The sequence below is a fragment of the Pan troglodytes genome, chromosome 15, assembly GCF_028858775.2.
Source record: "Pan troglodytes isolate AG18354 chromosome 15, NHGRI_mPanTro3-v2.0_pri, whole genome shotgun sequence".
Taxonomy (NCBI): domain Eukaryota; kingdom Metazoa; phylum Chordata; class Mammalia; order Primates; family Hominidae; genus Pan; species Pan troglodytes.
In genome coordinates this window covers 88010176-88031416 of record NC_072413.2, presented here as the reverse complement: position 1 = coordinate 88031416, position 21241 = coordinate 88010176, and the positions used below count along the sequence as shown (strand labels likewise).

The following is a 21241-nucleotide window of genomic DNA, read 5'->3' as shown; positions in this document are numbered from 1 at the left end:
CCACATGTTCTCACTCACAGGTGGAAATTGAACAATGAGAACACATGGACACAGGGTGGGGAACACCACACACCGGGGCCTGTCGTGGGGCGGGGGGAGGGGGAGGGATGGCATTAGGAGATATACCTAATGTAAATGATGAGTTAATGGGTGCAGCACACCAACATGGCACATGTATACATATGTAACAAACCTGCATGTTGTGCACATGTACCCTAGAACTTAAAGTATAATAATAAGAAAAAGAGAAGAAATTCTTGCCAGGGCAGATGGTATAGGATGTGGACGGGTGAGAGGAAGGAGTAGAACGCAAGGGCCGTGGCTTTATTCGCTGGATGCGAGAACATCAGCAGGTACCAAGATACGCCATGTCAAATTGTTGCCCGGCTGTGGCCTCCTGGGAAACCCTGGGGACCCACAACAGATGGGCTGGGCCCAAGGCAGGTAGGCAGCATTGGTGTCAGGAGGAAGAAGACAAAGAGAGGGTTAAGGTGGCGGCTCTTGTAAACTGTATTAGTTCTTCCAGCCAGAGCCACATCATAAGAGTGCATGTACTTGTGGTACACACCGTGTTTACAATGAAAAAATTTAAACAGAACAGAGAAAAGAGAAAGTAGAGACTTGACTTTTTGGAACCCACTAGCACAGGACCAAGTGACCCTGGGGCTCAAAAGAGGCTGAGACCAGCACAGGGACACCTGGGCTACTTTCATCCGGAAGTAAGCAGTATTGGACCCTGATCCAGGCTTCTCAGATGCTTATGTGCAATATTATTCCCAGAGGCAGGAGGAATTCTAGCCACAGTGCACTAGGCAGGCTCAAGTCTAGTGCCTACTCAGTGGCTGACAGAGTATGTGCTCAATAAACACCAAAGGAATGAGGTCCAAAGAGAGAAGTACTTGTACCTCCCTGATATATGCACAGAGGCCTTTGGGTTTGGAAAACAGCTACTGATCTTTGAAATAATCACAGCTTTCCTATATTGAGAATTTCTGAACTGTAGTCTAATTTAAAAGTTAAATACACTTAAAGGGACAACCCAGAAAACATTACATAATTGATAAATTGATTTTAGACCTGAAAAGAATAAAGTCTTTGATTTAAATTAACAAACTTTTATTAGGCGACTACTACTAGTATATACCAAACATCACTGAGTACTGGGCATACAAAGTCAAATGTACCTTGACATGACTCTCCAAAGCTCTTGAAAGTGTTCTTAGTCAAAGGGGAAGCTATTGACAACATACTTTACAAGTTAGGTTTCTCTCAAAAGGATGTATTTCCAGATTTATTCACTTAAAAAAACAAGAAAAAAAATAGGAACACATGGTACCAGCGACTTATCAGCCTCCAGATCAATCCCAGGTTTCAAATGGCATCTTTATCGTGAATGGGAAATGCTGGTTCTCCACCTGCTGTATTTTTAGTTCACAGTAGTGTCACATCACACGGCAACTTGGTTCCAGAGTGACAGGTCCTAATCATGGCTGTGGGGAAGTAGAGAACTGCAGGATTCCTTTTCTAGGTGAGGCCTCTGCAGTGTGTGACACTGTGCCATTCTGGGCACTAAGCTTGACTATCTGCAACAATGGCTCCAAATGAGCCCCTCAGAACACAGCAAGTGACACGGCCTACTGGTGAAGGACAAAAGTGGCAACTCTGGCTGCTGATACCTCAGACATGTGGGTGGTGCGGACACAGAGTTCTACCCAAGAGATATGAAGGAGGGCTGATCTCAAGGAAGTAAATTCTGGATGATGTCCAGTCTGCAGGATGTCTAAAAAATTCTGTATTAAGTAAGTCTATTTGGCAAACATGAAGCCAAAAACACTAAAAGGCATGTCTTGCTGGTACTGAACAGGGAAACCTAAAAAAAGATATTAACTCCTGGCCTCATTTTATGATAAACTGCATTCTTGTCAGTAAACATTTTAGGATTACAATACAGAAATCTTTAAGATATTTATTAAGTTAATTTATAGGGATTGGCATTTGTAAGTACTGCAGTGGACTCCTAAGCGTATGTGTATTTTAATTTCAAGACAGCTACAGATGAGCTATTCCATACTGCAAATTGCTTTACAACACAATTTGTGAACATATTTAAGCACCTACTGCACACAATACCCACTGGACCAAAATCACAGTCTCCATACTGTTTCACACACTTCTCACATTGTTCGGTATGGATCAACTTAAAGGAAACAACTTCAACTAACAGACACTTAGGAAAAGCCTCCCACATGACCCATTCAGCTCACTCTGGTCCAGAAGACAAGAGTCAAAGGTCACAATGCAAGGTGGGATATGTGCTGAGCCCCAGGTTCTAGAAAGTTGTGGATGCAGAGGAGGGGTGCCTGGAGTGGAGACAGGTGCAGCAGGCAGAGGTGGGGCGTAAAGGTGTTATTCTCAGTACAGATTATGGCTGGCTAGCAGGGTGGACCTCGTTCATAGTGAGAGCCATGAGTTCTGCACAGCATAAACAGTAAGTACCAGGAACGAGAGGTTAGGAGTCGGAGCACGAAGGGGAAAAGAAGCCCTGCTAAGGAGGCTGGATTCTACCTTACAGGATCTCCAGCAGGTAACAAAACCAGATCTGTGGTCTACAAGGCCCATTCCCACAGTGAACTGAGGAGTAGCATAGATGTGGCCCAGGGAGGTGAAGTGGGGGCCATGGCAGTAACAGCTGATTCACCCAGCATGTGATGTTGCGGGGGTGTTCAGAGGGAACAGATTATCAAGAAGCATTAAGGAGTGAGAAATGACAAGATCTTTTGGGAGGCTGAGAAGGATCACTTGAGCCCAGCAGTTCAAGACCAGTCTGGGCAACATGGCAAGACCGCATCTCTACAGAAAAATTAACAAGTCAGCCGGGTGTAGTGGCACACACTTGTAGTCCCAGCTACTCAGGAGGCTGAAGTGGGAGGACTGCTTGAGCCTGGTGGAGACTACAGCTCTGTACTCCAGCCTGGGCGGCAGAGCAAGAGCCCGTCTCAAAGAAAAAAAAAAGACATGCCAAGAGAGTGAGGTGAATAGTAACAGTGACTCATTAATAATCAGGTTTGTTAAACAGTGTGGTTTACATGGCTAAGATGATGATTTTGATAATACATGCAATGTGCTATATCCTCAAGTACCTTTTAAATAGTATAAATCATAATCCTAATTTCAGAATTATATTTTGTAAGATTCAAATTCTCTGAAAACTGGCCTAAGACCACTAGCCCTGCTTAAAAAACTGATGCCTTTCTACTATCCACGTGGAACCAAGGCCAGTGGTGTGTTCTGTTCTCCAGTCTCCTTCAGATTGGAATTCCAAGCCTCTCATACCCACGCCCCATCCCCATTCCAAGCACACAGAACTGTTGGCTCTTTCCCAAACACAGCCTGCACTATTATCTCTGTCTGGAAGCCTCCTCTTCCCTGACAGCAGGTTAAGCTCATACTCCTTTCTCAAGAGTGAGATCGAATGCCACCTTCTTAACAAAGCCTTTCCCAAGCCCCCCAGGCAGACCACATGGTCCCTCTTCTCAGAGCCCCTGTATTTTGAATGCCCCACACCCTAGTTCTTGTCATATATTGTAATCACCAGTGTCTGTGTCCTCGGCTTATCCATGCGTTACCAGAGAACGAAGCCTCCACTTCATCCTTTATACTCTCCGCAGGGGCCTGGAAGACAGCAGGCACAGGGTATGTGTGGGACTGAAGTGAGTATGGAGGTGGGTAGTCCCAGGCCACTGGAACGTTCAGGTAGGAGCCTGGGGTATGCTTTGAGGAGGGAACCGTTGGGCTGTTCTGTTGGACAGCCTCTCCTTCACAAGTTAAGCATCTCACTCCTGTGCACGTATAAACTCAGCGAAACGACAAACTACCTCATGGCACAAATCTCTGGGTCATCCTCAAGGTCAAAACCATCGATGTTAATTTTGTGAAGGCCAAGCAAAGGTCTACTTTTTTTCCAGAAGCTTCACATATCAATAGACAACATAGATGTTGTGATATAAGCACTTAAAGATAAAGTCTCCTATATCAAAATAACCCAACAACCCTTTTTACAGACTGACAAGACGCACATCAACTCACTTATGGGTGAAACCCCTTGGTAGTATCTACCCCTCAGGGTGACTTCCTCGCTCACATCCATCCTCCCTTCTCTGGAAACAGGCTCTTTCTCCGGGAATGGAGCTGGGAGAGTCCTGAGTCATGGAAGGCAGATCTAGGCCTGAGGTGTCACTGGGATGCGGACTGGCCAGCACCTGGGCTGCAGAGCCATGCTAGCTGCAGAACCCAGGGAGAAGGGCCGCTGCTGAGTCCCCTAAGAGGGCCTGGGCCCGTTGCTCCCAAGTCTCAGCTACTCAGCAACTCCGCTGATCCCATGACATCCCCCCAGCATCTTTTCAGTAAACTTCTTCCATCTGTGGGCTTCTGTGGGCACAAATTGGTTTCTGTAACGCACAACAAAGTCCTCTGGCTCTGCTCACTCAGGTAGGCACCTCCCTCAGATCTCAGCACCCGGCTCTCACCCAGGAAGGATGTCTCTGTCTCATTGCTTAGGTGTATCAGGTGGCCATCTGACTCTATGACCATCCTGCCCAACTAGCCTATGAGCTCCCTGGGAGGGGAAGGGTAAAGCCATTCTGTGTACCGTCCACAATGCCTGATTAGAGCACTCTGCCCAAGTCATTTGTGATTCACTGAAGGACACAGCCCAACCAAAGGGACAATGGCTAATGACAAGATAGGTATAGTGAGTGGGGCCTCACCAGGGTCATGATGGAAGCCTGCTGGAAAGCACTGTTCCAGGCTCTGTTTTTTGAGATGTGCTAACAAACTCTTGGAAAATCTGTTACAATCTTAGACTGTTAATTACATCGTCACCCTAATTGGTGCCTAGCTCTTGAATCGGTTGGCATAGTCTAGAAGGGGTGGAATCTGTTTTATATTCTTGTCTGATGGTCTTTATAATAATGCAATCTCTATTTTACCTGGAATGTGCTATAATGGGGCTCTTTCTTATTCCAAAATATAGAAGAGCCCCCCTATAAGGTCGGTTTAGGGATTCCAAATGATTATTTCTTTTTCTCTATTAGCCTTCATTAATGGATAGTCAGAGAAAGAATATCTGGGGTAAAAAATGAATAGCTCAGAAGGGTTTAGAGGACCTGGAAGGGCAATACATTTCTTCCTATTAGCATTTTCATGATCAGCATTTTCATGGTCAGAACAGTTACAAAGGACCAGACTTTTGTAAATGCTGACAACAGAAGCCAAACAGGAGTGATGTGGAATTTATTCCATTACTTATTATTGGGAGAGAACTCCAGCCAGTTATTATAAAAGCCACAGTCACTATAATCACACCTCCTAGTGATGCGACTTCATTGTTTCCCACAAGCTGTGTGATAAAGCTGAAATCTTATAACTAAAAGAGGTTAGTTACATAGTTTTGTAGTGAAACTGAGACAGAAAGAGAAAGAATGGATAGACTGGTGAGAAGAAGAGAGAGAAAGGGAGAAAAGAGCTCTTCACCTGAGCACGGTGTGAGAAACAGTGAACGACGCTGGGGTGGGCTGGGAAGGTGGGTGCTCTCCAGCGTGCCTTAAGACTGGATTAAGCGGTGGCACACCCCTGTAATCCCAGCACTTTGGGAGGCTGAGGCAGGCAGATCGCTTGAGGCCAGGAGTTGGAGACTTGGCCAACATGGTGAAACCCCGTCTCTACTAAAAATACAAAAATTAGCTGGACGTGGTGGCAGGCGCCTGTAGTCCCATCTACTAGGGAGGCTGATGCAGGAAAATCACTTGAACCCTGGAGGTGGAGGTTGCAGTGAGCCGAGATCGTGCCACTGCACTCCAGCCTGGGCGACAGAGCGAGACTCTGTCTAAAAAAAAAAAAAAAGACTGGATTAGTCCAGATTGAAGTCTGAGGACAAGCACACACCAACCCCTCAGCTAAATCTTCTGGTCCAGTCGGTGTTGTCCACAAGGGAGCTTTGTCATGTGTGTTTGTCATAAATTCAACTATAGCCAGTGAGGAGGGCAGGGGAGGGAGGGAGGAAGGAAGGCGGGGAGGGAGGGAGGGAGGGAAGAAGGTGGGGAGGGAGGGAGGGAGGGAGGGAGGGAAGGAGGGAAGGGAGGGAAGGAAGGAAGGGAGGAAAGGAAGGAAGGGAGGAAGGAAGGGAGGGAGGGAGGGAGGGAAGGAAAAAGCATTAGCCATCTGATCATGTGGGCGAAGCATTAGCCATCTCATCGTGTGGGCGATTCTGAGTGTGTGCCCACAGTGACAGGAAGGAAGGAAGGAAGGAAGGGAGGAAGGGAGGGAGGGAGGGAGGGAGGGAGGGAGGGAGGGAGGGAGGCAGGGAGGGAGGGAGGGAGGGAGGGAGGGAGGGAGGGAGGGAGGGGGGGAGGAAGGGAGGAAGGGAGGAAGGGAGGAAGGGAGGAAGGGAGGAAGGAAGGAAAAAGCATTAGCCATCTCATTGTGTGGGCGATTCTGTATTCTGTGTGTGTGTGCCCACAGTGAGTATAAGGAGGTGACATGGGAGATCTCAGTCCATGTGCCTCTTATGGTGGGAATATCTCTCTGGGTCAAGCGTGATTCTAGCATTTAGAGAAACAGATGGCTTGTACACCCCAGCCCCTATGTGCAAGCCATTCCTTCTGGTGTTTGGACACAGCCACTCTTTCTGGTGTTTGGACACAGAAATCTCAAGTGGCTCCAGAGCTAGGAGACAAGCTGGCTGTGCTGGACATCTCGAGAGACCACTTCAACACGGTGCTTTTCCAGAGGGCTTACTGGGCCAGAAGCACATGTCCTTTGTGCCACCCCACTGGCCCCGCCCGGCCAAACTCTAGCCAATGATGTGAACCAATCTCTGCTTCCCAGTTTGTGCTACTACCAATTCCTTTCCAACGTTGATGCCATTCCCACCTCTCTCTATACAGCCTACATCCTAAGCATCTTTCAAATACTCTGCCAAGCTCTCCTGCCTCCCAACTTCATCCTCCAGTCACCCCTACCTAAAACAACTTGTGCTTGATTGGGCCATTCCTTTGGTGACTTGTCATCTACCACCTTGAGATAAATCTTCACATTGTAGTTCACAATATTTATTTTAAATGTTATTAATTTCGCTGGAAGCACACAGTCAATTCCTAATCAAGTACATGCCTTGAAAGCAGGTATCCCACTGCACCCAGACTGGTGAGTGTTCGGTAAGCTCAGAGGTACAGACCAGCGGTTAAGAGTGCAGGCTCTGGGTAAGAATCCCGACTGTTTCCTGCCTACCTTAGGCAAGCTGTTGTGACTAAAGGAAGAGAACACAAAGCGCAATTCATCTCCCATGTGACCCACTGTGCAGTTGGAAGTGTAAACTTACAAATGCTGAAGGGAGGAAAAGGACCCCGAGCTCGTAGGAGCGGATCATCAGCTGGGTGCCATTCTTCTCCAATGCTCCCCAGGCAGCCTTGGACAGATTTGCGCTGCAGAGACAAGGACACAGAAAGGGCTGACTCAGGGAGGCATCTCAGTGTGGGTCAAACTTCCACAGCTGCAAGAGCACCGGTCAAAAAAATATATAGCTGCAATCACATTCATTCATTTTCTAGCAGAGTTGCTGCATTTTTGAAAAGAGAATTTAAAATCTGCTGTTCTCTAATCCTTGAGATTTATCTAATTGCTAATTTGGGATAGTTTCACCCTCATCTGCATTTTCCTGAGGGCAGCTATTAAAATAATTATCTTTCCTTAGATTTTAGTTTTTTCTTTCTAAAGCCCCTTTTCTTTTCACGATCCTGGAGTAGCCAGGATTTCTGGTTTTGTTGTATATAAAACTAGCATTTAAGAAGAAAGTTAATATTATCTTATGCAGTAGTATCTTAAGCTTCATATTTTCTTTTTCAGTTTTTTTGCCAGGTAGTGCTAATTTCTACTTTCAATGTGAAGAAAACAGCTCTGAGGACAAAGACTGTTATTTGTATCTAGAGATAAATGGTACATTCAGAATGATGTTTTATATGTTCAAAGAGTTGTGGCTAAAAAAATCACAGTACAAGCCAGGCATGGTGGCTCACTCCTGTAATCCCAGCATTTTGGGAGGCCGAGGCGGGCGGACCACTTGAACCCAGGACCAGCCTGGGAAAGATGGCAAAACCACATTTCTAAAAAACATTAGCCAGGCATGGTGACGCGAACCTACAGTCCTAGCTACTTGGAAGGCTGAGGTGGGAGGATCGCTTGAGCCTGGGAGGTGGAGGTTGCAGCGAGCAGAGACTGCACCACCACACTCCAGTCTGGATGACAATTAAAACCTCGTCTCAAGAAAAAGAAAAAAAATCAAGCTGCAGCAGGACGAAGGAGACTGGACACTGAACTGGCAGGAGGTGCCAAGGTGCATATTAAGGTGCTCAGGAATGGAGACCACTAAGCTCTGAGGCGTCTTCAGAGACTCTTTTTATAATCGAATGTGGCAGAGACTAACATAAACCCACCATAAACATTTTTTCAGTTAGGCTCACCCAAGTTCTATTTCATTTTTAAAACATATAAACCTCAGCTATTCAGAAAACTCTTTAGAGCCTGACTTTGTGGATGACTGTGACTATTTCGAGATTCACTCACTGGTGCACCAAGTATGTTTTCTGAGCTATGTGCTGGAACTATTGTCTGCTGGAATTGGAGAGTCAAACAAAAACAACGACCAAGTAAGATAAAAAAAAAAAAAAGTTTGTTAAGGGTTCTATGGGAACAGAGAAAGAAGAATGTGGAAATCAGAGCTAAGGAAAACTCTTGAAGCAATTAGGCTGACTTAAGCAAATAGAGCACTATTTACAAGCTTTCCTGGCTTCCTAAATGAACCATATTGAGGACAGGAAACCTTTGCACAAGGACCACAATCATGAACATCACTGTCTATGACGTCGTTGCGACATAAAGTGAAGAGGAAGCTGATGTTTATGATAAACTGGTATTATGATTCTAGGAAAAAACCTTTTTTTAAAAGTCCAAGATGACATCTTGCTTTTAGGTCTTTCACCTGTTAGTAAAACAGGTCATCTCCTGGGCGAAGAGGAAAGTCTAACGGCAAAACCAACAAGTGGGTCTGAGGTGTTTTTCTCACTTTTTAGATGATCGCTTTCTGGCCAACTCTTGACTATCAGTATCATGACAACACAGATGGGAGGTATCTTCTGGAAGGCTGTTCTCATTCTTTCCCCATGAGTTGTGTTTTCTTAGCATTCCAAGATTTGAGGGCTTATTCCAAAGTAAAGTTCAACAGAGATCACAAGGACAGCCTTTCAGATGGCTTCCTCCAATCCCTCCTTTTATTTGGCTTGTAACAGATTTCTAAGCATTTGGGACCTTAGAAACTCTACTGTGAACACTGAGAGCCTGAAAGTCACTTGCAGGTTGTCTAGGTGATAAATCAACATTCCCTGAGATATCATCTTTAATAACTTTTTACATTCTGGGTAATACTTTGAATCACGGGCACCTGGGGCAGCCAGGAAGATGGGGTATTTCCAAACTCTTGTGGGGTTGGGGGGCAGGGAGGGTGGGGGTGTGTGTGTGTGCGCGCGCGCACACACGCCCGTCATGTACAGCAAAAGCACTATGTCTTTCATGAGGCACAGCGACATCACAGGGGTCTCTTGCTCCCACAACTCCAAAAAGTTCTAGCTTCTGTTCTCCACATGGAATCCATTGTCCACTGCCTGTCCTGGCTTCTGTTGAAAACTCGTTTTCACCATTTTGTTCCCCCTGCCCTCATTCTTCCATTGTTCTTTTTTCTACTGGACTGGGCTGCTTTCTCTCCCAAGTGCTGTGGTTTGTGTTGTTGCTGCTGGATACCGAGTGATGCTTCATCACTAAAGAGGGGTGGGGTATTTAATTTACTTTAGATCCTTAGGGTAGAACTCTGGAGGTCCCATGGTCTACCATCTACCAGAAACACTACCCAAACCCTTACTAAAGTCATGTTGAGTGACAGTAGCTTCTGGGGGTGTATCAGTCAGGGTTCAATCACAGAAACATAACTAGGAAATTGTATATGTGTGTGTGTGTGTATTTCTTACAGGAATTTATTATCATGTAATTGTAGGAGCTGGTTAAAGTCTTTATAAGGGTGTTATCTTTGTCCTGATGCTGGAGCTAGAAGTCTACAGAGCAGGCAGAAGCCAGAGGAGGACAGGCATAAAGTGAAGAATAACTAGCTGGAGCCACAGGCATGGACTGAAGACTGTGAGGATAGAAACCCATGTGGTTTTTGTGCCTCTGACACTGGAGGTGTGGATGTCCTGCAGAAGACAGGGCCTTCATCACAGAAAAAATACATACCTGGTGAGGGCCAGGAGTTAGAAAAGCTGAAGGAGGACTTGGGAGGGTGTGAGGTCCAGCTTCTGCTGGACACAGTGACAACGCATGAGTTATAAAAATGGCTGCTGTCTCGGCTGGGCACAGTGGCTCACACCTGTAATCCCAGCACTTTGGGAGGCCAAGGCAGCGGATCATCTGAGGTCGAGAGTTCGAGACCAGTCTGACCAACATGGAGAAACCCCGTCTCCACTAAAAACACAAAATTAGCCGGGCGTGGTGGCGCATACCCGTAATCCCAACTACTCAGGAGGCTGAGGCAGGAGAATCGCTTGAACCCAGGAGGAGGTTGCTGTGGGGCAAGATGGAGCCATTGCACTCCAGCCTGGGCAATAAGAGCGAAACAACTCCATCTCAAAAAAAAAAAAAAACAAAAAACAAAAAACGGCTGCTGTCTCACATTTGCTCTCCAAATATAAGAATCTCCCTTGGGGCCCACCTAATTGGAAACATACAAGAAAGGGAATTCTGGAAATTGTGGTTGAGGGTAGACAAGTTGACCATTACCAAGTGTTAGGAACTGAATGTTTGTGTCCTCCAGAATTCATATGTTGAAATCCTAACCCCCAATGTGTTTGTGTCCTCCAGAATTCATATGTTGAAATCCTAACCCCCAATGTGATGGTGTCAGGAGCAGGGGCTTTGGGTTAATTATGTCATGAGGATGGGGTCCTCATGAATGAGACTGGTGCCCTTATAAAGGAGACCCCAGAAAGCTGCCTTGCCCTCTTTCTACCTTGTGAGGACACAGTGAGAAGTCAGCAGGCTGCAGCCCAGAAGAAGGCCCTCACCGGTACCTGGCCATGCTGGCACCCTGACATTGAACTTCCATTCTCTAAAACTATGAAATATATTTATAAGCTGCTCTGTATAGCAGTCTGAGCTGAATGAGGCACCAAGCCACCACAGCTAAGCTGACTAATGATATGTTGCTCATTTAGGCAGTTTATTGTCCCCTTGCCTACAAGGAGTGCAAATGGTGGCAGAATACCCTGCCACAGCTTGTGAGGTGTGACTGCTTATTACAGGTTTGACCTGAGTCCCCAATATGAACATTCTGTCCCAAAGATTAAATTTTTAAGAGTAAACTTGAAAACATATGACAAAAAATTCATACAGGAAATCTCAGGAGAGCACAGGAATGGCATGTTAGGCACATGGAGAAGGCAGGCAGGCACATGCTGAGAAAAGAGCCCTGGACCCTGAATCAGGAGTAGTTTATGTCTCAGCCTCCCCATTAGCTGTGACTCCTTAAGCCACTCCTCTCCTCCCTGGGCTTTAGGTTCCCGTATCCAGAATGAGGGCTGTCAGCCTATGAGACCAAAAATCCCTTTCCAGGCTAGAGTCTACAATGATGAGAGACACCCATGCTCACATGAACTAGAGTGTTCCCCTCCAGTGATGTAGTCTCATCCTAAGGTAAAATCTCTGAGTTTCACTGGAGGTTTACCACTGGGGAGTGGAGTACTTGTTGGATGTTCATGGTAACACATGGGGGAAACAACTGCCTAAGAAAGGAAGTGGGGAGCTATGAAGATGACCTCTGGGCCAAACCCTGCTCCAAGCATCTTTCAAAACCTGAACTTTGGTAATGGGAACAGTTGCCATCACCAATCCCTGCTTGAACACCAACTAGAGTGGCTGATTAGATTCACTTTTAAGTATTTTTTTTAGAAGATGTACAAGTCCCCAAGGATGACTGCTGTTATGGGAACATACGTCCACTGATAAAATATTTCTTTTTCATCATTAATTACTTAACAGTCTAGGCAGCAGCAGCAGCACAAAGAGTACAGAGACAATGAGACAATGTACAGACTGAGGCTTTGGCCACCGCACTTCTAGAGGACCAGGGATGAGGGGACAGACATGTTCACAGACAGCTGCAATAAAACAGAATGTTAACAGTGTGTGCTGGAGAAGATGGAGACTAAGCAGCTGTACTGATGTGGAGGGGAAACCATGACTCCAGCCAATGCTGCTGTTGCCCTTTCCTAAAACTCCACGGCAGTGTGTGTGCCACAAACACAGACATCGTAGGTTTCCTTCCATTTTGCATTCTCTGTAGGTTTTCTTGTATTACTCTTAGGCTCTGTTTTATGGATTGAAATGACATTTCACAAGTGATATGTAAAGATATTCTCACTGTAGAAGATTCAAGTTGTATACGGGTATACACAGGAACATAATCTTTAATTTTGATAAATTCTGTCCAATTTCTGTCTCAAGCATCTATCCTATTTAGATTATTAGCAACATTGTATGGAAGTATTCTTTTCTTAGACTCTTGAGAACACTGGGTGGATAGTATCTATTAAAAGTTTTACAAGTCTAATAGGCAAAATATATCTAATTTATATTTGACTTCTCTGATTACTAACAATATTAAGTATTGTATTAGTCTGTTCTCACGCAGCTAATAAAGACATACCCAAGACTGGGTAATTTATAAAGGAAAGAGGTTTAATGGACTCACAGTTCCACATGGCTAAGGAGGCTTCACAATCATGGCAGAAGGCAAGGGGGAACAAGTCACTTCTTACAAAGATGGTAGCAGGCAAAGAGAGAAAATGAGAGCCAAGTAAAAGAGGTTTCCCCTTATAAAACCATCAGATCTCCTGAGACTTATTCAGTACCATGAGAACAGTATGGGGGAAACTGCCCCCAAGATTTAATTATCTCCCACTGTGTCTCCCTCACAACATGTGGGAATTATGGGAGCTACAATTCAAAATGAGATTTGGGTGGGGACACAGCCAAACCATATCAAGTATTTTTAACTGTATCTACTTGTATCAGTCTGTTCTCATGCTGCTAATAAAGACATACCCGAGGCTGGATAATTTACAAAGGAAAGGATGTTTAATGGACTCACAGTTGCACATGGCTGGGGAGGCCTCACAATCATAGCAGAAGGCAAAGGAGGAGCAAAGGCACATCTTACATGGCGGCAGGCAAGAGAGCATGTGCAGGGAACTGCCCTTTATAAAACCATCAGATCTCGTGAGACCTATTCACTATCAAGAGAACTGCCTGGGAAAACCCACTCCCGTGATTCAATTACCTCCCACCAGGTCCCTCTCATGACACATGGGAATTATGGAAGCTACAGTTCAAGATGACATTTGGGTGAGGACACAGAGCCAAACCATATCATTCTACCCCTTACCCCTCCCAAATCTCATGTTCTCACATTTCAAAACCAATCGTGCCTTCCCAACAGCCTCCCAAAGTCTTAACTCATTTCGGCATTAATTCAAAAGTCTACAGTCCGAAGACTCATCTGAGACAAAGTACGTCCCTTCTGCCTATGACCCTGTAAAATCAACAGCAAGTTAGTTACTTCCTAAATACAATGTGGGTACAGGCATTGGGTAAACACAGCCATTCTAAATGGGAGAAATTGGCCAAAACAAAGGGGCTACAGGCCCCATGCAAGTCCAAAATCTGTCAGGGAAGTCAAATCTTAAAGCTCCGAAATGATCTCCTTTGACTCCATGTCTCACATCCAGGTCACGCTGATCCAAGAGGTAGGCTTCCATAACCTTGGACAGGCTCTGCCCCTGTAGCTTTGCAGGGTATAGCCCCCCTTCTTGGCTGCTTTCAGGGGCTGGCATTGAGTGTCTGCAGCTTTTCCAGGCCCACCACGCAAGCTGTCAGTGGATCTACCATTCTGGGGTCTGGAGGATGGTGGCCCTCTTCTCACAGCTCCACTAGGCAGTGCCCCAGTAGGGACTCTGTGTGGGGGCTCCTACCCCATATTTCTCTTCTGCACTGCCCTAGCAGAGGTTCTCCATGAGGGCTCCACCCCTGCAGCACACCTCTGAAGCAATGGCCTTGTGGGTACACAGAAGTTAAGAATTGAGGTTTGGGAACCTCTACCTACATTTCAGAGGATGTATAGAAACGACTGGATGTCCAGGCAAAAGTTTGCTCCAGGGACGAGGCCCTCATGGAGAACCTTTGCTATGGCAGTGTGGAAGGGAATTATGGGGTCGGAGGCCCCACACAGAGTCCCCACTAGGGCACTGCCTACTGGAGCTGTGAGAAGGGCCAGAATCCTTCAAGATCGCAGAATTGTAGATTCACTGACAGCTTGCACCATGTGCCTGGAAAAGCCATAAACACTTAATGACATGAGGCTCCATCCCTGCAGCAAACTGTTGCCTGGACATCCAGGCTTTTCCATACATCCTTTGAAATGTAAGTAGGGGTTCCCAAACCTCAATTCTTAACTTATGTGTACCTACAGGCCCAACACAATGTGTAAGCCACCAAGGCTTGGGGCTTGCACCCTCTGAAGCAATGGCCTGAGCTGTATGTTGGCACCTTTTAGCCATGCCTGGGATGCAGGGCACCAAGTCCCAAGACTGCACAAAGCGGCAAGGCCCTGGGCCTGGCCCACAAAGCCATTTCCTCCTAGGCTTCCAGGCATGTGATGGGAGGGTCTGCCGTGAAGACTTCTGACATGCCCTGCAGACATTTTCCCCATTGTCTTGGCAATTAACATTTGGCTCCTCATTACTTATGCAAATTTCTGTAGTCCTCAGAACATGGGTTTTTCTTTTCTATTGCATTGTCAGGTTGCAGGTTTTCCAACTTTTATGCTCTGCTTCCCTTTTAAACATAAGTTCCAACTCCAAACAGTATCTTTATGAATGAATAAAACTGTATGCCTTTAAGAGCACCCAAAATCACCTCAAACACTTTGCTGCTTAGAAATTTCTTCTGCCAGATACCCTATATTATCTTTCTCAAGGTTAAAGTTCCACAGATCTCTATGGCAGGGGCAAAATGCCACCAGTCTCCTTGATAAAACATAGGAAGAGTCCCCTATGCCCCAGTTCCCAACAAGTTTCTCATCTCCATCTGGGAACATGTTAGCCTAGACTTCATTGTCCATATCACTGTCAGCATTTTGGTCAAAGCCATTCAACAAGTTTTTAGGAAGTTCCAAACTTTCCCACATCTTCCTGTCTTCTGAGCCCTCCAGGTCTCTAGGAAGTTCCCACTTTCCCACATTTTCCTGTCTTCTTCTGAGCCCTCCAAACTGTTCCAACCTCTGCCTGTTACCCAGTTCCAAAGTCACTTCCACATTTTTGGGTATCCTTATAACAGCACCCCACTCTACCGGTAGCAATTTACTATAACAGTCTGTTCTCTCACTGCTAATAAAGACATACCCAAGACTGGGTAATTTATAAAGGAAAGGAGGTTTAATGGACTCACAGTTCCACATGGCTGGGGATGCTTCACAATCACGGCAGCAGGCAAAGGAGGAGCAAAGGCGTGCCTTACATGGTGGCAGGCAGGAGTGTGTGTGCAGAGAAACTGCTCTTTATAAAAACCATCAGATCTCATGAGACATATTCACTATCATGAGAACAGCACAGGAAAACCCACCCCCATGACTGAATTACCTCCCACCAGGTCCCTTCCACAACATGTGGGGATTATGGGTGCTACAATTCAAGATGAGATTTGGGTGGGGATACAGCCAGCCCATATCACTACTGAACGCTGATGTTTACCTCTGTGAAGTATCAATTTTTAAACTATGATACTGTTTTTTTCTCTTGATATGCAGTGCCCATTAGTTTCCTGCTGCTGCTCTAACAAAATGCCACAAATTTAATGACTTAAAACAAAGATTCATTATCTTACACAAAGTAAAGTAAAATTAAAGTTTTAGGAGGATTGTATTTCTTCCAGAGGCCCTCAGGAAGAATTCATTTCCTTGCCTTTTCTAGTTCTAGAGGCTGTCTGCATTCCCCTTGGAATGTCTCTGTTCCTTCATCTTCAAGGCCAGTGAGGTTAGCTGAGTCCTTTTTCATGCAGTGCTCTCTCTCTCGACTTGTCCCTCTTCTACTTCTAAGTATCTTTGTGATTATACTGGGCCCTCCCCCAATAACCACCCCATTTTAAGGTCAGTTGATTAGCAAACCTAATCCCACCTGCTGCCTTAATTACCCTTTGCCAGATAATTTAACAGTCACAGCCTCTGAGGATTTACACAAAGACATCTTTGGGTGGCCATTATTCTGCCCACCACACAGTGCTTTTCATATATTACAATTATGTTGCAAATGTTTGCCCAGTTATAACTTTTTTATGAAAACCTTTATAGTTCAGAAGGTAATTTTTGCTTGTTTTCTTCCATTTTGGGGCGAGGAAGGAAGTTATCCAAGGTGCAGTTTTTGACTTTATAGCTTCTGGGTGTGAGGTCTTACTCAGAAAAACCTTTTCATCCATCCCAAAATGGTGTCTTTTGACAAAATAACGTTTTAAAATATTTTGAAGTCCAAACATGTGTAAATCTTTTCTTGCAAGTGCATTTTATGTCTTATGTACTAAATCTTGCCTACTTCAAGGTAATAGGGTATTCTTGTTCTAGGCTTTATAGCTTTAGCGTTCTCACTTAGGCATATGATACATCTGAAGTTAATTTTGTCTATGTCCTAAGATAGGCTAAGGTGTTTTTTTCCTGCATCAATATCCAATTGCTTTAGCAATATTTATTGAAAAGAACATCCTTCATCCACTGAATTACATTGGTGCCTTTGTCAAAAATGGTTGATGATATATGTGTCTATTTCTGGACTCTGTTCTGTTCTATTGATCAATTTATCTATTCTTATGCTGATATCACAGTCTTACCCTGCTTTTATAGTGAATCTTGAAATCATGTTTAAACTCCTTGGGGTTTTACAAATGCACAATCATATCTTCTGCAAATATAGTTTTACTTTTTCCTTAATAATCTTTATGTCTTTTATTTTTTTGCCTTATTGCACTGGCTATAACTTCCAGTACAATACTGCAGAGAACCACACTTACCCTTCAATCTATTATGTGCTTTCAATAAGACTTTTCCCCAAACCACTATCCTGAAGCCACTTAAAGTCACTCCACACTGCCATATCCAATGGAAACTTCTTTACTCTCATCTTAATCTCTCTGTAGCATGAGACTTCTACCATCAGTGCCTCTTATCCCCTGGCATAACTGAAACATTAATGTAATTATTCTTCCTTGTTTTCTGCTACACTTTGTGGCTTCCTTTCTGCTTTCAACCTCTCTGGTCACTCCTTTTCTTCTACCTGATCTCTCAAATATTGGAATGCTAGGTATCTGCCCCTACCTTATGTCAAGATATTAACATAGACGTTGGTTCCAGGTTCTTGAAGAGACCAGCAGCAACAAAATCTATCTGGAGGTACAGAGGTTTGTCCACTCAAGTCACAGATAATTTTTATAGTTCAAGCTTCAGTGAAGACACAAATTTTAAAATAAAAGGGAAAATAATCCAAATCCATCATGAGCAAGACAACAGAAAATATAATTAGACCTCCAGGAACTTCAGATGATTGACCAATTAGATGTCGAGTTAAAAATAAGTATACTTAAAATGATTTGAGCCGGACATGGTAGCTCATGCCTGTAATCCTAGTGCTTTGGGAAGCCAAGACAGAAGGATCACTTGAGGCCAGAGGCTTGAGACCAGCCAGGGCAACAAAGCAAGATCCCATATCAAAATAAAATGCAAAAATTAGCCAGGCAGGGTGGTGTGCACGTGCAGTCCCAGCTACTTGTGAGACTGAGATGGGAGAATTGCTTGAGCCCAGAAGCTATGATCACGTGCCACTGCACTCCAGCCTGGGTGACACAGCAAGACACCATCTCAAAAAACAAAACAAAAATAAAAGATTTCAAAGTAAACAACATACAAAAGAAATAATGAAACAAGCATAAAACAAATTTGCTAATAATGGCAGCTAATATGCAGCATCTATTAACTGCCAAACATTGTTTTAATACCTTTATATATTCTATTTATTTTCATTATTAACTATTAGATACCTATTCTATTACTATACTTATTTAACAGATGAGAAAATGGAAGTCATTTGCCCAAGATTTCAACAGGTACTAGGTGGTAGAGTAAGAATTTGAACTCAGGCAGCGTGACTCCGGGCTGAACTCTAAACCATGAAACATATGGTATCCAAGAAGGTCCAAAAGTAAAATACAGTCATTAGAATTAAAAACTCTACTGATGAATTAAATACCATATGAGTCACAGCTGAAAACAAAACTAATGAACAGAAGAAAGATCTAAAGAAATTAGGTAGAATGCAACTCAGAGGCAAAGAGGTGCAAAGTAAGAAACTGAAGATAGAATGAGAGGGTCCGACAAGCATCTCATAAGAGTTGCAAGAAGGAAGTGAGAGAGGGTGAGTCAATATGCTTAACGATAATAGCCAATAATTTTACCGAACTGTTGAAAAATCAGTTCTTTAGAGTGAAGAAATACAACAAACCCTGCTGAGACTAAATAAAAATAAATCCATACCTATTTATCCATCGTAGCTAAATTGAAGAATACCAAATATAAAGAAAATCTTAAAAACAGCCAGAGATGAGACAGCTTTTCCACAAGGAGCAACAATTAGATGGCAACTTCTCAATACCAACAACTGAGCTCAAAAGCCAATGGAAAAAAATATTTAAGGAACTTAGAGGAAGACCAGGCATGGTGGTTCATGCCTGTAATCCCAGTATTTTGGGAGGCTGAGGTGGAAGGATTGCTTGAACTCAGGGGTGTGAGAACAGCAACATAGTGAGACCTCATCTCTAAAAAAAATAAAAAATTAGCCAGGTGTGGTGGTGCATGCCTGTAGTCCCAGCTACTTGGGAGGCTGAGGTGGAAGGATGACTTGAGCCCGAGAAGTGGAGGTTACAGTGAACCAAGCCTGGGTGGCAGAGCAAAACTCTGCCTTAAAAGGAAAAAAAAAAATCTTAGTTGGCAGTTACTTTGTCCCAGTTTCCCGCCCCAAGACAGGGTCTTGCTCTATTGCCCAGGTTGGAGTGCAGTGGAGCGATCTCAGCTCACTGCCACCTCCGCTTCCTGGGTTCAAGCGATTTTCATGCCTCAGCCACCTGAGTAGCTGGGATTACAGGTGTGAGCTACCATGCCCAGCTAATTTTTATATTTTTAGTAGAGACAGGGTTTCACCATGTTGCCCAGGCTGGTCTTGAACTCCTGGTCTCAACTGATCCACCGGCCTTGGCCTCCTAAAGTGCTGGGATTACAGGTGTGGGCAGTGTGAGCCACCGCGTCCGGCCAAAGAATTTTAAATTCAGTTAAATTATCACTCAAAAATGAGGGCAAAAATAAAGGGAGTTTTAGAAAAACAAATAAGAGCTTATTGCCAGTAAGAAGGCATCAGTGAAATAACTATAAAAGATATAGTTCAGGAATAAAACTGAATTTGTTTGAAAGGACAGGGCTACCGGGAAGAAAAAGAACAAAGAAATGAGTAAACTTATGGGTAACTGTAAACAAGAAGTGACTGTAAAGTAATAATGACAATGACTAATTTTGAAAGCCAAAAAAGGGTGGAATGAAAATATTGGTGAATAATAAAGAGGAAGGGGAGCTGGTCATGGTGGCTCACACCTGTAATCCCAGCACTTTGGGAGGCCAAGGCAGATAGAGAGTTTTGAGCTCAGGAGTTCAACAGCAACCTGAGCAACATTTCAAAACTCCATCTCTATGAAAAATACAAAAATTAGCCAGGCATGGGCTGGGCATGGTGCCTCACGCCTGTAATCCCAGCACTTTGGGAGGCTGAGGTGGGCGGATCACCTGAGGTCAGGAGTTCGAGACCAGCCTGGTCAACATGGTGAAACCCCATCTCTACTAAAAACACAAAAAAATTAGCCAGGTTTGGTCGCGGGCGCCTGTAATCCCAGCTACTTGGGAGGCTGAGGCAGGAGAATCGCTTGAACCCAGGAGGTGGAGGTTGCAGTGAGCTGAGATCACGCCATTGCACTCCAGCCTGGGTGACAGAGCAAGACTCTGTCTCAAAAAAAAGTAGCTAGGCATGGTGGCATACACCTGTAGTCCCAGCTATTTGGGGAGGCTGAGAAGGGAGGATCACCTGAGCCTGGGAGGTCAAGGATGCAGTGAGCAGTGAGCATGCCATTGCACTCCAGCCTGAGTGACAGCGTGAAATCCTCTCTCAAAATTCTGCAGATGTTGAAGAATCTTGGGAGATTAACTACTAAGAGGATGCAACACATCAGCTGTGTTCCCAGGGTGGATATCAGGTCTTACAGTGTATTAACAAAGAAAAGCCAGCAAGAAAAGAAAAATGAAAATGATTATGATGCATGTTTTCAAGCAGATAAGAGCAAAACACTAAAGAAGATTAGATACTTGGGTGTGGGGTTTTGCAAGTGTAAAGTCTGACAAACCACCAAATAGATTTGGACAAATCTACTTGCAACCTCACTTTGTTCCTCAGTCACAGGCCTATCATGACCCTCCCCCGACAAGCAGTCTTTCACAGCCATGTTGGACTCTAAATGGAGGCCTTGGTGCCCGATGGCATAGTCCAGCCTACCTGTTGACCTAGTCTTTAAAAGGATCCATCTATTCTTGATCCCACAGATGGAATTACAAGGACTTTAGAAGTCATCACATCAATAATCCAAAATGACAAAAATTACTGCCAAGGATAAAAAAAGTGCTTTTCAAATTTCAGGTCAAAATTGGTATTTAGAATACTATACCAAATAATTTGAGTATATATTTAATAGTAACCCCTGTGACAACCAAAAACTGCTTACTGTTTTATTTTGTAATGAAATGTTCCAATGTTTTAGTCTATCTCCTATAGTGGAAAGGCAATAAATACAAGGACTTGAAAAGAGCAACAGACTTGTAAGATTTGAGTTTGCTTTTGGCTAGCTCTGTTACCTTGTGGTTAGTACTTAGGTCACCAATTTCTTCACTTATAATAAGGACTTAACACCATCTGCTCATTACACTGGGCTATAATGAGGAATGAATGAAATAATCTAG

At 44.3% G+C, this 21241-nt stretch overlaps 1 protein-coding gene across 14 annotated transcripts in view; it reads right to left on the bottom strand.

Moving 5' to 3' along the window:
* TDP1 (tyrosyl-DNA phosphodiesterase 1) overlaps window positions 1-21241 on the bottom strand; it is an 89704-nt gene that overhangs the window by 17993 nt on the left and 50470 nt on the right. For 11 of the 14 annotated variants that reach the window (XR_010150819.1, XM_009428260.4, NM_001246628.1 and 8 more), the window contains exon 14: window positions 7379-7481. Coding sequence is in view for 10 of the 14 variants with exons in the window: in XM_009428260.4 (XP_009426535.1) it covers window positions 7379-7481 (103 nt within the window). In the remaining 4 variants the exon portion in view is untranslated. Of the gene's footprint in view, window positions 1-3592; window positions 3673-7378; window positions 7482-21241 lie in introns of all 14 variants that reach the window. The other 3 variants (XR_010150820.1, XR_010150821.1, XR_010150822.1) reach the window with 1 other exon arrangement.